Genomic DNA, 16525 nt, shown 5'->3' with positions numbered 1-16525 from the left:
AAATACATTTAATAAAGTATTAAACACAGAGCAAGCTTTATTAATTGGTGTCTTGTTTTATCTGCATGGAGATCAGCTTTAAGAACTTCCTCCTGCCAAGGTACCTGTCTACAGACTGCAAAGTTGTAATACAAGCAGTGGTCACATGAAGGGCTTCAGGAAAAGGTTGTCTGCCCATTTGGTACTACACACTAGTTGATCTATCAATGTAATTACGCATTTGATGAGAGTTTAGGGTGTGCTGATGGCTGCACTGTACTGACTCACAAGGACTTTTACACACTGAACTTTCTCTAAAGCATTGCAAGGGCTGTTAACAAGGGAAACTGCAAGTGACTTCAAATATGACACCTTAGAAATCTCAGGAAGCACATTTAACAACATAATTGGACTTTTAAATATACAGTATACATAACTGTACTGGGGTGACTACAGATACTCTTTAATCATTACTTGGATTGTTATAGCTGGCTCAGTACTGGTTTGTAAAAAAAAAAAACTAACTGAGCTGTGAATGGATGTCATATACATGTTAAAGCACAACAAATGCACTACACCTATACTTCAAGGGCAAGACTTAAAAAGAACGTCTTTCCGTGAAGACTGATCCCTTGTAATTCAGATTGAGAGTTGACTTGGCTGTACGTGAAATGCACAGCACAACAACCAGACTCGTTTACTTAGAATGCATAAGACACACTAATGCTTTCAAATATTATGAGGTTACAATAGAATTGTATTGTCCTGTAAACCCATCCCAATGCAACATGTGCCAAGAATCAGGATCAATCATTGTTTGCAAAAAAGCACATCGAGTCTACCAAGGCATAAACCAGGACTCTGTCACTCCATCAGGATGAGGCATTAGGTACGCCTGTATATTTTCCTTGTTAAGTCATTCTGAAAATCATTATTTCATATAGTAGTTTACATTTTATAACAAACACTCATCTGATGGCCTGTCCAATACCCTTGTCAAGATTGTGTGGGAAGGTCACACCTCAGGTACTGTAGCTTCATTATTCCATCCAGTGACACAAGCTAATGAGAGGGCAATACGACTAGTACAAAAAGACTAAGGCCTCTTTCACACGGATTGATCAGGACAGGATCCGTGCACAGATCCCCCCTCCTAATTGGAGCAGTATGGATCGGATGTCACCGCTGCGACATGTGTGTCCATCCAGTTTTTTTCCACCATCTTTTGAGGTCTATAGGGAATCAGATGTAAACAGACAGGTCAGATTACTACCCACCCGGTACAATTAGGTCCGTCAAAACAGAACACTGTTCCGTTTCTTTGTTGTAGCCAGTCGGGGGTAACCGGGTGTAAATGGACACCTGTCCTTTTAGACCCAGCTGCTCATAGACATGCATTGGGTATCCGACCGGGTCTGCCTGAAAAACTGTCAGGTGGACCCCATTGGACCTCCGTGTGAAGGAGGGGCCTAAGACATTACACGAAGTTTATACACTACAGGTTTACATCCATAGTGATCAATCTAAAGCCTACTCTCTGATCTTTATTGTATTGGTTTTTCACACAAAATGGGACATACAGTATAAGTTAATTATGATTTACGTTTATTAATAGCAATAAAATTGCTGCTTCTTTAAAAAAAAAAAAAACACAGGTGAAGCTAAACTTCCTCATGCCAACCTTGCAACAGCACGAGCAGTGCCATAAAATAATGGAGTTATTTAGTTATCAGATATTTTTGTGCCACTTTTGTGACACCAGATATTTTTGTGCCACTTTTGTGACACAAGTCCCACATGCTGCTCGCCTAACAAGGAAAAAAGTCCTGGTTTATGCCCTTCAACATGCACTTTCTACAAAGGATTCCAAGCAGTACAGTGCCATGCTGTAGGTGGCAGATAATTCCATGCAGGTTTCTTACCACTAAAAGGGCACTATCATCTGTGTGCTGGGAGCGTCTGGATGGTAGGGAACACTGAGATGAAGGTAGGGAAAGATGGAGCAATGTCAATAACACACACACAATGGAATAAACATAAAAAGGGTAAAATGCAACACTGGGTTACATGATGGCAGCACACATGGAAGGTGACAATCTACTTATGTAAGATGAGTAGGATACAGGATGGCAATAAAAGTGACATTTCCTAAGAAAACTGAAAAGAAACAGAATCTACATCAGAAAAGATAATGCTAGTATTGGTTCAACAATGACATCTGGAAACAGCACTGGGGTGTTAAGATCACATATAATTCTTTTACTTGTACACTATTTGCATAACTACATAAGCTTTTGCCTTGAGACCCAAATAGAACATGACATTAATGGTGTGCCGTCAGCAAAGGACGCTATGGCCACTACTACAGCATTGTGTTAGCAATTTAAGTGGTTTCTTCCAAGCCACATAATGCTACTGCTCTCTAGAAGGACTGGGCAAACCACACAGAATGGAAAAGTGTAAACAGTTCATGTGGAAGTGGCAAGTGACAATTCAAAACTCCAACTTAAGCATTAATACATTTACACATATTAGCTGCCATATCTTAAATTAATATAATAATTTTAAAAAAGCTTTAAAACCTTACGTAAACTGTATTCAACACATCTACCACATGATGGTATGTTTGATAAATAGAACTCCATATCCATGCCTGACAATTCAAACCCTGAGAGCAGGGGAAAAAACTGCAGAGAACCACCCCACATATAAATGGAGGAATCCAAAAAGACGTATAAGTAGTAAAAGGTATTAAAGAGAAACATTCCAATTGTTCATGATTGAGCTTATGCCAGAAACTGAATATTTGATCAATTTATAATAATGCAGATTTTTAATTTTCATTATTTTTGGTAAAACTAAGGATGCACGGAAATTTCGGCCGCCAAAACATATCGGTTGAAAATGGCACTTTTGACAAAATGTCGAAAGTGCCATCTTTCGGCCGAAATTGCGGTGCATCCCTAGTTTTTCTTTTACCTGCTGGGAACTGCTCTGTGTCCCCTCCAACACAGCGCAGCGTCCAGGTGAGAGAAAACGGTCACAGGAGGCCAAGCAGCACGGGGGAGGAGAGCGCTGTGAGCGGCCGGCGTCTCTCTCCTCCCGAACCGCTTTCCTGTGACATATTAGGAGATCGGTTTGGGGGCGGAGACAGCTGTTGGTGCTATCCCAGGAGGCTGAGCTCTCCTCCCGAACCGCCTCGTCAGCCTCCTCTAACAGACCAGGAGAGCGGTGGTTTGGGGGCGGAGACTGCTGTCAAAGGAGGCCGGGCCAGCAGTGTGGAGGAGGAGTAAGCTTTCAGTCAAAATCGAGCTCTCCTCCCCACACCACTCACTCAGCCTCCTGTGACAGCGAGTCAGGATGGAGAGCAGGTACAAGCACTCAGTGATCACTGTTCATTCATGATTGTGGACACAATAAAACATACTATCTCCACAAGTTATGAATGAACAGGAACACTCAGTATAGCAGCTTCTTGTTTATTTATAACTGGGGCTGCAGAATAAGAGATTGAGGACTGTGTTATCAATCTCTTTTTCTATTTCAAAAGGGAAATGTCAGGGGTCTGTTTAGACCCCAAGTATTTCCCTGAAGCTCCCAAAAGTAAAGTAACAAAAAGTAAATTTAATAAAAATATAACATTTTTAAAAATTTGAAAAAGGTTGGGAAAACAAAATTTTGGTTTCGGTCTGACTTTTTATTTTCGGTGTTGAAACTTTCATTTCGGTGAACCTCTAGTTAAAACATCTGTTTGGATTTATCATTTTAATGTTAAGTGGCTTGTTTGGCATATATGGTTTGAAGTTAAACTCCAAGAAAAAGGTTTGCTTTTATTTTATAACAGATGCAGTTTTTGTAAACCTATACTGTGCCTACAAATCGGCATCTTATTAAAGAACGATACATTTGTATATTTATTTGCAGATAATTTTTTGTACAAGTCATTCAGAATTGAGAAAGCTGGTTTGATGACCAGTGAAACGTCTTCAAGAAAAATACAGCAAGTCCAGTAGCCTTGACTTATTTTTTACAGATAAATACATTACCTAGAACAAGTGTTTTCCCCTTGGACATTTTTGTCTTTCATGACAAAAAAACAAAACAAAACATGAAATGCTTTTATATATGTCATGTATTATGCAACAAGTAAAAAAAAAAAAAAATCTCTTATCCGGGAATTATAAATAAGAGCACTACCACTGCTGACCTGCTGTTGAAGGTGCAGATAGTGGGCTGTCATCCTCATCCTTGCTTCACTACCTAGTGACTCAATGACCCACAACACTTATGAGCATATCAGAAACCTTGACAGCCTATTAGTTTGATCAAAGGATTATGGCAGAATGGTACAGCAAATATTAGGAACACCAGTGTGATGATGCAATGTTGTATTTTTTTTCAGGGATTTGTGAAACTGAATCTAATATAATACAAACTACCAAAAGATGTACCAACTTGATTAGAGAAGAATATACATGGAGAATTGTTTGTGATGTAACATACCTCATTATCCAATGGACTCTGCTTCTCTGGACTCAGTGCTCTATGCTAATAGAAAGAAAAAAAGAAAGAAAAGTACTTAGAGAAGGCTGCATGGTAGAAATGAATACAAATACACTATGGTGTAATGACTGAGAATGAACATGCTAAGACAATATCTAATACATACTTTTTTTCTGAACTGACTAACAACAAAACAATAACACTTGATTGCAAAAAAAACACACACATGACTGGGAAGTCCTCATTAAACTACATGGCCATGTTTGATCAAGTTCCAACAAGATAATTATTTGATTTCAGAATAGCACATAATTAGTCAAATTGTAAGGAAATGTGGTGCATGTGACCTGTTACTGATTAAAATCAAACTGGTAGTAACAGGAGTGCTTACTGCAGGGATGAAAATTATCCCATTCACCTGCTGCAGATCCTTCAAAAAAAAAAAAAAAATCACTGTGTAAATTACACAGGGTTTAACACCCTCCCTTCCATCCCCATGTGGAAGTCTGCGATGATCAGTTATACATGCCAACGTTTTTGCATTAATCTTTTTACCTGGAGTCGCTCTGTAAGAATTTTGATGCAATAGTTCACAAAAAAAGAGCTGGCTGGAAGGACAGTTTGGCAGTTTAATAAAGGAGCAAGATGCAAGCCTCGTCAATCATATCCACTAGAACTTTACAGCGCAATGCAGAATACCGCCAGCTATAATGTACTATTGCTGGGATTTGTTGTGCTCCTCTATAGCTGGTGATATTCTGCATTGATTGCTGTATAATTTTAAACTTTCCATTTCACTATATTGCACACCACACTTTTTTTTTACTTCCACCGCTCCAAAGCTGGCTCCTGTGATGGACTACAATCTCAATACAAACTAGTAGTCCATCACTGGAGCCATTTTTTAAAATGTATTTTATTGTTTATCCGATTAACCGATTAATCGAACTCAATAATCGGCTAACTAATCGATTTTGAAAATAATCGTTAGCTGCAGCTCTACTAACAAACCTAGGTACACTAAACTGCATAAAGTACAACTGTCCTTCATGGAAATGTTCTAAAATGCCAACAGGACTAAACCGCAGGAACTTGTAGTGCCTACACATGCCTTTAACTTTGCCAGGTCCTCTCGCAATTTTCACCTCAGGTGTCCAGACCCCACCTCCCAATTTTACGTCAGGTGGGCTGCACCAATTTAGCTATTTTCACAGATTTTCATGTATAGCTTTGAAAGTTATTAAAAGATCCATCCAAACCATTAGAAAGCAAAGTAAGTGCAGAATTAAAAGATAATGTTAATAACAGTGTACGCCCCATGATAGTTTGTGTTTGCAAACAATTCATAGTACTGAGATGTAAAGTGTAGTGGTGAATCACCACTGTCCTCACTTTACCTATTGACAATAATATAAATGGCTTGGTTTACCTTTAAAATTGATCATATTTTATGAATAAGTCTAAAAGTAAATAGAGCCATTAATACTAGCAATCCCTGAAGGAGGAGATGGGGAGGAGAGGTCGCCAGATCAGAGAGCAGGTGGGGAAGAGGTGGCTGGGATCAGAGCAGTGTCATGGAAAGATGGCTCGGACAGAAAATAGCAGCAGATTAGGGTAAGCAAAGGCCCAGTTAGGACAACTGGTGCCTGACCATATGGAAGCACAGAGGAGGTTGCAGATTGTTATGGATGTGATCTTCAGCCACTTGGCTGCTGGATCACATTCACAGAGCAGCGATCCAACAAAAGGATTGATGTAGTCTGTTCTATTCCGACGTAATCCTTACATCCATGGCAATAAAAGGGTTAAATATAATCTCCAGTACCTCAAAAAAAACAAATTCCAAGCTGCTCAAATACAAATACAACCAATACTGAAAAATCCAAGTAGAGGAGTAGCCAATCCTCTCCCACAGCCCAAACCTTCCTATTAATTAGCAAGCTTACCCATCATAGTAATAGGTCAATGGGAAGTTGTGGGAGGTAGAGGGGTGTGGGTGGATGCTCAGGAGATATGTTCAAAGCTGTGGGCTACAGGACTCTCATCATAAACAAGAAAACCCCATGTCAGTTACCCTTCACCACATAGCCTTAAACCCCCTTTCCATGATCACCCTTATGTCCTTGGGGTGGTCAAGTTTTTGCATTGTAATTTAAAATGTACGTGTGCGCATGCATGCAAGATTACTCACTGTGCCCAAAGAAATATTACATTAAAAAGAAGCTATGCGCAGGCCCTGTTGGGTGCTTCCAGTTTAGTATGTTTCTATTACTAATAGTTGTACTTTAACAAGAAAAAAAACTTTAACATAAGTTACCTATGATGGTACTAGCTAGGGATGCATCAATACTGTTTTTTCCGCTATCGAGTGCCGATATTTTTTTGACCAATCTGACTGGAAGGGAAGCCGGCTCCATGCTCTGTCGGCACTGCAGGTCAGAAGGAGTTCTCCCTCTGACTGGAAGTTCCATATCGGAGGTATGCATCGCAGCATTTGGACAGGTACAGGTACTCACCCAAATACTCTGTATCGGTGCATCCCTAGTACTAGCTGTTCTTAAAAGTATTCATATGGGGAGATTTCCCTTTTTCCCATCCCAGGGATGACCAGGGTATTGCTGTGAGCTTAAAGTGAAACTTTAGTGTCATTCCCCAGCATATTTTAATCAGTTTACACTGCTATATTAACCCAACCACTGGAGCGATCTCTGCAGACTAATGAATTCATGAATTTAGTGTCAATCGTCCCACAACCTTTGAGCCCAGGGTGTCAAGGTTCTGCTAACCACTCTGAGAAAAACACGCTGGAAAGAGTACATGAACCTTTTTTTTGGCATATTACAGCTCGTTTTGGCCCCATAGACCTAACAGAAAACGCTTTAAAACGCGCATTTGCTGTGTTTTTGTGCGGGTTTGCTTATTCACATTAATGAGCCACAATCAGCTCACAAAAGCATGCGATCCGATTTATGTGCATAAAAACGCGTGTAGAAACATGCAAAAATGGTGTCGCCTAGGTGTGTACCCAGCCTAAAACGGCCCTTCTAGTAGGAATAACCATTAAAATGTAAAACAAATACAAAGTCAATATACAATATGTGAAGAAAAAAAAAAAAAAAGTCCTCCACTATAAAATAAATGCTGTTGCATGACATGTACACGTCAGCGACTTACGTTTAAAGACTCTGAGGGTGTTATCCTGTCCCTTAATCTCTCTTCCTCATACTGCTGGGCTGCCAGTTGTGCCTGCCTCCTGGCGGATTCTAGCACATCTGGCCTAGGCTGTAAGTCTGTATCAGTCTACAGGACCCAAAAAAAAAGCAGAGGAGGTAGAGGTTAGATGCAGAAAAGCATGCATTAGTAAAAGGGAATGCAGTGCCGTCCGTCCGTTTTTTTACTACGGGCGGACGGCAAGAGGTTAACCAAATAAGTCAGATAGTCATGCAGAATACACAGTCCCCAAATAATGTCTTTTTACATGTAACTAGTAGCTTTACCTGGTTAGGACTTTTGGTTAGTGCAATAAGATACATAGCATCCAAATGAGACCTAAAATGGAAAAATATCTATTAATATGCATTTATGGACATGCAAATATTAAATGGAATCAACATGTCAACCATAAACATAGCAGTTACAAGATATGGGAAGACGGAAACAGGGGTAGGCATTCTAGCAGTTGTGGATCTACAAATCCCATTAGGCACAGCAAGACCCTGACAGCCACAGGCATGATTCACAGAGGAAGGCACATGATAGGATTTGTAGTTTCAGCACAGCTGAAGTGCCAAAAGTTGCGTACCCCTGGACTAAAGACTGCTATTGTAAATCAGAGGTAAATCAGAAAGAACTAAAACACTTTCTCTTACTATATTTGGCTTATAACTGGGAGAGCAGTGTAGTTTATAGCTTACCCACAACCCTTACAAAACGTAGTTAAAAGGTGATGGCAACACAGAACTGAATGACTTAGTAGTGTGCCTGTCGCAATGAAATGGTGTGCTACATATCATGGCAATAAAAGGGTTAAAGCAACCAACAAAGTGTGTCAGTATAGTAAAGCAGGAGTTGATGGAGGAACATTGGTTCCCTGATCTGCTCTGAACAGAATGAACCCGAATACGCTCAGCTCTGAGCAATGCCAGGGTCAAAGCTGGTCAGCCCCCTTGTGATAGCAATTAAGTAAAGTAGAAATATAAAGTGTTTACAAAATTAAAATATATTAAAATTACATTTTAAGAGACCCCTCTCCCAACACTAATGCACGCAGATATTGCTCAACATACTGTATATTAGGCATCACTGTGCATCCTGATAACTTTGGGTGGATGATATTTAGTGGCTTGACATACTTTATATTAGACTGTTATCTTTTATATTTAACAGAATATTTGCAGATTATATTGCGTCTGTGAGCACTAGAATTAATTGGAGCGCATGTTTTACTGAAAAATACAGGTTATAAACATGTGCATGACACATGTCGGGTGCACAAATTGCACCTTCTGTGCATTACCAAACATAATATTTGGGGTGTTATAAAAAAAAATTCCAAGCCACAAATGCTGATATTACCTTATGTGAACAATAAAAAGAAAAAAACTTGTCAAGTTAAACTGAAAGTCAAAAGGCCATGGCTGCTGTTACCTCTCATTTTGTCTACGAGGGGATGGTTGCCTTTGTTTATTTGTTAAGCTCAGAGATTCTGGTCTTCTTAGTTCTTCTGAGATTCTGCATGGGGAAAAAAAGAAGATAAAACACTATGGCTGTATTTAAAAGGAACAACAGTGTATATTGTAGAATAAAAGCCAACAACATACTAGCAACAGCAACTGGGGGAAGTAATACAGAGGGAATAATATATGGTGTGAACTCTTTTATATGTGAACATGCTAAGATAACTAACCTGCTTTGGTATAAATGTCTCCTTATATCCTCTGCTCTTTGAGATTCCCTTGTTGGGTTTTGTTTCAAAGGTGAGCCCTACAAAATATCCACAGTATATTTTAAGATGCAGCATAGTATGTTAGCGTGTAACTTCTCAGGATAATGCATTTTTCCCCTCGCAAACGAAAAACACAAGAAGTGACTGATATGTATGATCAAACATTCTATATAAAATGCTTGGTTGCATGGTGCACAATAAAAAAATATGAATATTGCTACACAATAACAAAGGTTTCCAAAACTTAACCAAAGAGTCTTTCCTACCTCCTGTGTTGTCCGTCGCTCTTCTATGTATGCCATAAACTGTGAACTTAGACTGTCGCCTTTGGACTGCCTTACATCCTCTTCTTCCTCTTCTGTTGCATAGCTATCAATGTAGTCAATCTGATCCAGATCATGTTCCACTGCAAAGAAACAGGTCAATATAAATGCACAGGACCAGGAAACTGTAAAGAATAAAGATGATCCGGCCACATCCCAAGAACCTACCTCCACCATTGGCAATGACAGAGTTGCCCCGTGATTCCAGGACATGATCTCGCCGTAACCGCTGCTCTTTACTTGCATCAGTTGTCCTTATAGGAAGGTCTGTAAATTCATCTGTAGGCTAGATTGAAGAAGTTATAACTAAAGTCAAGATATAAATACAGCTTGTGAGGGATTGTAATGGTTAAACTGCTAAAACTCACACACACAACATTACAGTTATAAATTGTATTGAAGACCATATATGAAGATGCCCAGCATCCCCAAGCTTTAACAATAAGGAAACTACCATATAAATACTGGAAGGATAAACATGATTGCATGGCAAAAGACCATTACAACAAGATCATTCATTGGCTGTTAGATTTTGCATCATTTTCTTTGTGTGCAGTTGATCTGATGCATCAAAGTGATGTTGCCAAGAACTGGAAATACCTATCTAAAACCAGCTATTAAAATACAAACATTTGTCTTGAAATGGTTGAAAACTACCAAAAAATAGAATTTTTGTACTCGTCTAAAATCCTTTTCTCCGAGTCTTTTGAGAGACACAGGAATACAGATACTGTTTATATAGTAAAGCCTGACAGTATCAAAATTTCTGTGGATTACCATGGATGAGAAAGAATACTAGTGTTCCTAGTGATAATGCACTTTCATGCATCAGGCTTACAGTGAATGTATAGCATATTTCACAGCAGGGAATCTGCAATGGTCAGCAAGTCTATTCATGTCTGAGATGGTTACATGTTGTATTCATGTCTGAGATGGTTACATGTTGCAGTTAACATTTACACACCTGAGAACTAGAATGCAAAAAGACGATGTGCCAAAATGTGCTCTGCAGTAGCAGACACATTAATATTTACAGGAAAATGTTCAGGATGTTCAGGATATAATAAACAGTTTACAGCAAATGCAGACATAGTTAATTGTGCTAAAGGGATGTCTATGAAATCCTTTACATAGGCTTAGTAAAGAAAATAGGACTAAAGTAGTATTAAATTGTCAATTAAAAAAACTTCCTCTGTACTAAAATATATTTACCAAGTTAAATAAAAGCATTCTGCCTATAAAAGGTTTATTGTAACTTTACTCAATTGCCTCCACACTGTCTTTCTGGTACAGCCCTTCCCCAACTTCCAGGCTTTGAGCATGCACACAATCTTTCCCTGAAGCCCTGACTGTGGGACTATATGTCCCATGAGTACTTGGACGCAGCTTGTTATGCACATGTGCGCTGCATTATCATAGACTCTCCACTGGTCTCTCACCACTCAAAGTTGAGGACCAACAGAAAAGTAAAACATTTTCTTTCCACTATAATTATTAAATTGTTACAGAAAATTTTTTGTTTATAAGAATAAACTTCATTGACCATAAGGTAAGAGGACAGGGAGGCAGGTGGTTCACAATTACCCATTAACTTCAGCCTCTCGGTGCCACTTGTGCATGTCAGCACAGAGAAAGTCTGCACCTATATGTGTAGTACCGAGAAAAAGCATGCACACAGCAGTGTCCCCAAAAAGGCCCAGCTAGTGATGGGAGCCATCGCTAAAACGGAAGTCATGTTGTGCAAAAAACAAAAAATCAAAAATGTTCCGGTGCTGAAGGGAACAAACAACAAGTTTGGCTATTTTATACCATTTTTGATGAATTGGGTTTTTAACAACACGTTAATGAATAGTTCATAAACTGGAATTAAGAACTACATATAGCTTGTGTGGTATAGGTGGCTGCTTCTCTACCAGCACAACCTCTATTCCATCGATACACACCTACACATCACACACACACACACACACACCTTACCTCATTCCCAGACCACCGTTTGTCTCCACTGTCTACGCTGTTAAAGCCAGAGTCCAAGGCACCATAGGTGCGACCAGGATATACATCATCATGACTAAACAAAGAGAAGAACACATGTCATATGTCCAAAATAGTAACAACCAATTGAACATCTGGAGCACTGGAAAACTGTTCATTATGAGATCATCTTAAGTTAGAGGGCAAGTTTAAAAACACCCAAAATTAGCTAAAAGGCCATTCTAATACAGTAATATCTTGGTTTACAAGTAACTTGGTTTGAGAGTGTTTTGCAAGACAAGCAAACATTTCAGAAAAATGTTGCCTTGATATACAAGCAATGTCTTGCAATAAGAGCAAATCTTTGTAGAAAAGCACCACCCGAATAAGGCTGTAGCAGTGCGAGCGATGAGTCTGTTTACCGACAATGCAATGTCACATTGGATAGATTCCTTGTTAAGGTTTCACGAAATGAAAAATATTCCATTGAGTCAAGAGATAGCAGTGATTCCGTTAGTGATAGTGAAAGTCGTCCTACACAATAATCCTCCTCTCTCTTGTCCCTCTCACACCGGCCACAAAGGTACCGGTAATTGGTTTATTTTTCTTTAGATTTTGTACAGTATTATATTACAGTACAGTATTGTAATCATTTTTATATGAATATTTTTGGGTTGTGGAACGAATCATCTGAATTTCCATTATTTCCTATGGGGAAATTCGCTTTGATATACAAGCGCTTTGGATTACAAGCATGCTTCCGGAACGAATTATGCTCGTAAACCAAGGTATTACTGTACTTACCTAGCAGTGAAAACAGTCTCCCTTAATCCTTTCCCCTTCCACCGCCATAAGGCATACAGCGGAACACAACCGTTTCCAGCTAGCCACGTCAGTATGCCTTACGCAGTGGCTTTCACCCTTCTGCTATAAGCTCATGTTTGCTTTACGACCATGAACTTATATCAGAAGGGTTCTCCTGACGGTCCCCTGTAAATTAATAGCAGTCCTCAGCAGCTAATAAGCCGTGACTGACAGCTATTCGTTAAAAATTCGGATATCCGACAGCCTCTCCTGCCCTCTCATCCCCACTTGGAGCCGCTCCATGCTCAGATCTGTGTCCTTGCCCCCGCTGATCTCAATGGAGGTATTTGGCCTGTTTGGCACCATGCAAGTGATTGGGCGGATACAGAGCCGCCCGAATGCTTGTATGGATCAGCCGTTGTATAAAACTATTGCGGGATTCGGCATGCACGAGCAGAAAAATAAAAAAAAAATACTGATAGGAGGTTGCCGTCCATCCCTTTATTTACAACGGGTGAACGGTAAGCAGTTAATGTACACAGACGGATAAATGCAGATGCCTTCTTTATTCTTGTCCAGACACAGATTTATATCAGGCAGAATGTAATGTAAGAAATGCAAGCCCTCTAAAGAGAAGAGCCGCAAAGTACAGCTATAATTTAAAAGTACATTTCCATTTACACATTTTCATACAATGTGACAGCAATTCTTTTACTAACCATGAACCGAACCCTGGTCTTCTGTCATACTCTGGTAGGTCTGGCACATTCTTGCAAGCTTCTATGTTCAGGTATTTAAATATATGAATTTTACCTTTGATGCAAATCTATTTAGAAAAACAGCAAGTTAGTAAATAAAAAAAAACCAAAAAATCACATTTTCATACAATGTGACAGCAATTCTTTTACTAACCATGAACCGAACCCTGGTCTTCTGTCATACTCTGGTAGGTCTGGCACATTCTTGCAAGCTTCTATGTTCAGGTATTTAAATATATGAATTTTACCTTTGATGCAAATCTATTTAGAAAAACAGCAAGTTAGTAAATTAAAAAAAAACAAAAAAAAACAAACACACACACACACACACACACACAATTTCCTCTGACCGACAGTGCCATAGAGGAACATGGAGCCAGCTTCACATGCGATCAGGAAGCTGGGCGGCGAGTAATGACCCACCTCCTGGCTTCCTTATTGGCCAGGGAACCGGCTTCACAGTAAATCAGCATCGAGATGGTCGAACAGCCAGCCGGCTGAAACAGATTGCCTGGAAAGCTGGCTCCAAGATAGCGGAAGCACCGGTATCGGTATCAACAAGTACAGAAAGCAAAGTACCGGTATTCTTACTCGATACCGAAAAACCGGTATCGATGCATCCCTAACACACACACAGGAAATAAATCAAAACTGGAGCAGACAAAATCTGAAGCAGCTGTGCATAGCAACCAATCAGCTTCCCTCTTTCATTTTCAAATCTCAGCTGAACAAATTGAACAGAGATAGGTTGCCATGCACAGCAGCTCCAGATTTCGTCTGCTCCAGTTTTGATAAATTCCCCCCATAGTCATGTGAAAGAGAAAGTACATCCGTTCTAAATGCTATGGTTTCAAGTATCAGGATATAATAAAAATCACCTGGTCCTTAGCAGATCTTGGACAACAATATTACACCGTGCCATTTTTTCACAAACAAAGCCAAAACTGAGAAGCCATGTGAGCAAACCAAGTACACCATTACTGCTTCCACAGGAATTAGGAGGCTAAGAAGCAGCCAGGTGCTGCTAATCAAATGCCCTTGAATAACTGATAGTCAGCAAGTGTGACCACCTCTATAAAAGCCGAAGTTTTAACTCCAACTTCTTTGTAGCCATTTTCTGTCTGCATGTCATTGCATAGGGCGGGCATCCCTATAGTGACAACAGTGGAACATGCCTGGTGCAATAAGCGTCAGCATGGCCTCTTCTGACTGCACCAGAAGAAGCAGAAGAGGAACCGGAAGGCTGGGACAGATTGTCACTCTAACAGGAAATGCCTGAACAAGGCACGATTACTAGGTATTATTGAGGGGAAATGGGTACATTTCAAAACATTAGAAATTACTTAAATGTAACATGTTGCAGATTAAATAAGGTTTTAATGATTGTGTATTAACTTTAAAAATAAGCTCCGTTAACAAGCTAAAAAAATGTTGAAAACTGGAAGGAAATTTGAAGCGGTTCCCATAGCAACCAATATTTCTTGCTTAAGGGCCGGTTCACACCACAAACAGTGCGTTCCAGAGTGGTCAGCCTCTGGAACATACAGTATCGCAACTCGGCCCGCTCTCTGTGTTGAGGGGTGGGAAGGTGGTGTGGCGGTGCATTTGGAGTCAATGGCACTGCAGCCATGCACCCTGTCCAGTGCAATCTGTAAAAATGCTGCAAGCACTGTTGAAATGTGGCAAGGCCAACAGCTATACTCTTCTTTACTCAGATTTCTATAAACAAGCCTCAAGCTTTTGGTATTTTCCCTACATTTAAATATTTATCAGCAAATCTCATAATATTTACCGGTCATCACAACATTATGATTACTTTTGGGGTTCCTATTTTGTGCACACAAACAGGCAATGTGATGCTTTGCTTTTAAATATTAACTTAGCGGTGTACAGATTTAGACGTAGCCCTACTCATGAAAGCTTTATTATGTATCCAGGCAATACCTATCCGGATGTCAAGCACACACCTGAGCTGGAGGGGATTGCAGAGGATTGTTATCCAAGATAATGGTCTGGAGGTGACGCAGATTTCGGTAACACACTGGAATACTTGTGACTTTGTTGCAAGAAAAATCCAACCGAACTAGAGGCAAATCTGCAATTTCTGGCACGGAATAAAAAAAAAAAAAAAAAGAAGTCCTTGTTGAGAGCATTATGTGCTGGCATTATTACCAAAGATCTTTATGATTTCTTACAAAGTATTATATCCCAAATATACATTAAGTTGCTTTGGCAATTCGCTTAAATTTAATATCACAGTTGATTCAGCGATAATACTATTTTTGGATATGTTGGTGTACAAAAAACAAAAATGGTGCATTACACACTGATTTATACAGTAAGCTTACAGATAAACTTTTTGATATTTTCCACCCTCCACATACCTTTAGATCAGTTATAAGAAGCCAGTTTGTGGGGGTCCAATGTACATTATTTTGAGTGAGGTGGGATGCAGGGAAGAAGTGCACCTGGTTTGCTGCCTTTACGGTAGCATGCTTTTTTGAATAAAAAAAAAAAAAAAAAAAGAAATGAAGTGAACATTTACTAAAAATAAATATTGCACCAACATGTCAGAACTTTGTGTGTGAGGAGGATATACATATCATTCAGGCTGCTTTCTTTAACAAACATTTTATCACTTTTAAGGGTAAAAAAAAAGTACAAAACAATACATATTGGAAAGGTACAACAGTGAGTGTGAGTCAAGATGCAAAATAAACGACTTAGTCAAGTCATTCCACCTCCTTTGCCGGATCTGCTGGTCCATTTTTCTCAGTCATGCTATTTTATTTTGATTATCTACAGGAACTTCCGCGCTCGATTTGAGACAGCCAGCGCTGTCACAGGAGGCTGCTGCACCGCTCGCTCAGCCTCCTGTGACAGCATGTCAGAGAGGAGAGCAAACATTCAGTGATCAGTGATCGCTGAGTGTTTGTAGATAATTGAGGACATAGTATGGTTACTGTATCCTCAATTATGAATGAATGGGAAGTGATCTACATCACCTCCTGTTCATTCATAAAATTGTAGTTATAGTAAATATACTCTGTTCCCATGTTATGAATGAACAGGAACACTCAGAGGGTTCATGTTCATTGATAACAGGGGCTGCAGAAAAAGAGATGGAGGACTGTGTCCTCCATCTCTTTTTCTATTTTAAAAAGGGAAATATCAGGGGTCTGTTTAGACCCCTAATATTTCCCCCGAAGCCCCTAAAAATAAAGTAGAATAGTATTTAA

At 39.5% G+C, this 16525-nt stretch overlaps 1 protein-coding gene across 1 annotated transcript in view; it reads right to left on the bottom strand.

Annotated features, from left to right (window-relative positions):
• The window catches only part of LRCH3 (leucine rich repeats and calponin homology domain containing 3), a 71418-nt gene that overhangs the window by 13535 nt on the left and 41358 nt on the right, over nt 1-16525 (bottom strand). The window contains exons 5-15 of the mRNA XM_018576516.1: nt 15254-15390; nt 13441-13547; nt 11728-11821; nt 9919-10036; nt 9694-9833; nt 9389-9465; nt 9130-9213; nt 7980-8031; nt 7657-7782; nt 4483-4527; nt 1902-1955 (exon numbers count right to left, since the gene is read on the bottom strand). Of these exons, the coding sequence (XP_018432018.1) occupies nt 1902-1955; nt 4483-4527; nt 7657-7782; nt 7980-8031; nt 9130-9213; nt 9389-9465; nt 9694-9833; nt 9919-10036; nt 11728-11821; nt 13441-13547; nt 15254-15390 (1034 nt within the window). The remainder of the gene's footprint in view (nt 1-1901; nt 1956-4482; nt 4528-7656; nt 7783-7979; nt 8032-9129; nt 9214-9388; nt 9466-9693; nt 9834-9918; nt 10037-11727; nt 11822-13440; nt 13548-15253; nt 15391-16525) is intronic.

Source organism: Nanorana parkeri, unplaced genomic scaffold (genome assembly GCF_000935625.1).
Source record: "Nanorana parkeri isolate BGI_ZX_2015 unplaced genomic scaffold, ASM93562v1 scaffold69, whole genome shotgun sequence".
Lineage (NCBI taxonomy): Eukaryota > Metazoa > Chordata > Amphibia > Anura > Dicroglossidae > Nanorana > Nanorana parkeri.
This window is presented reverse-complemented; position numbering and strand designations above follow the sequence as displayed.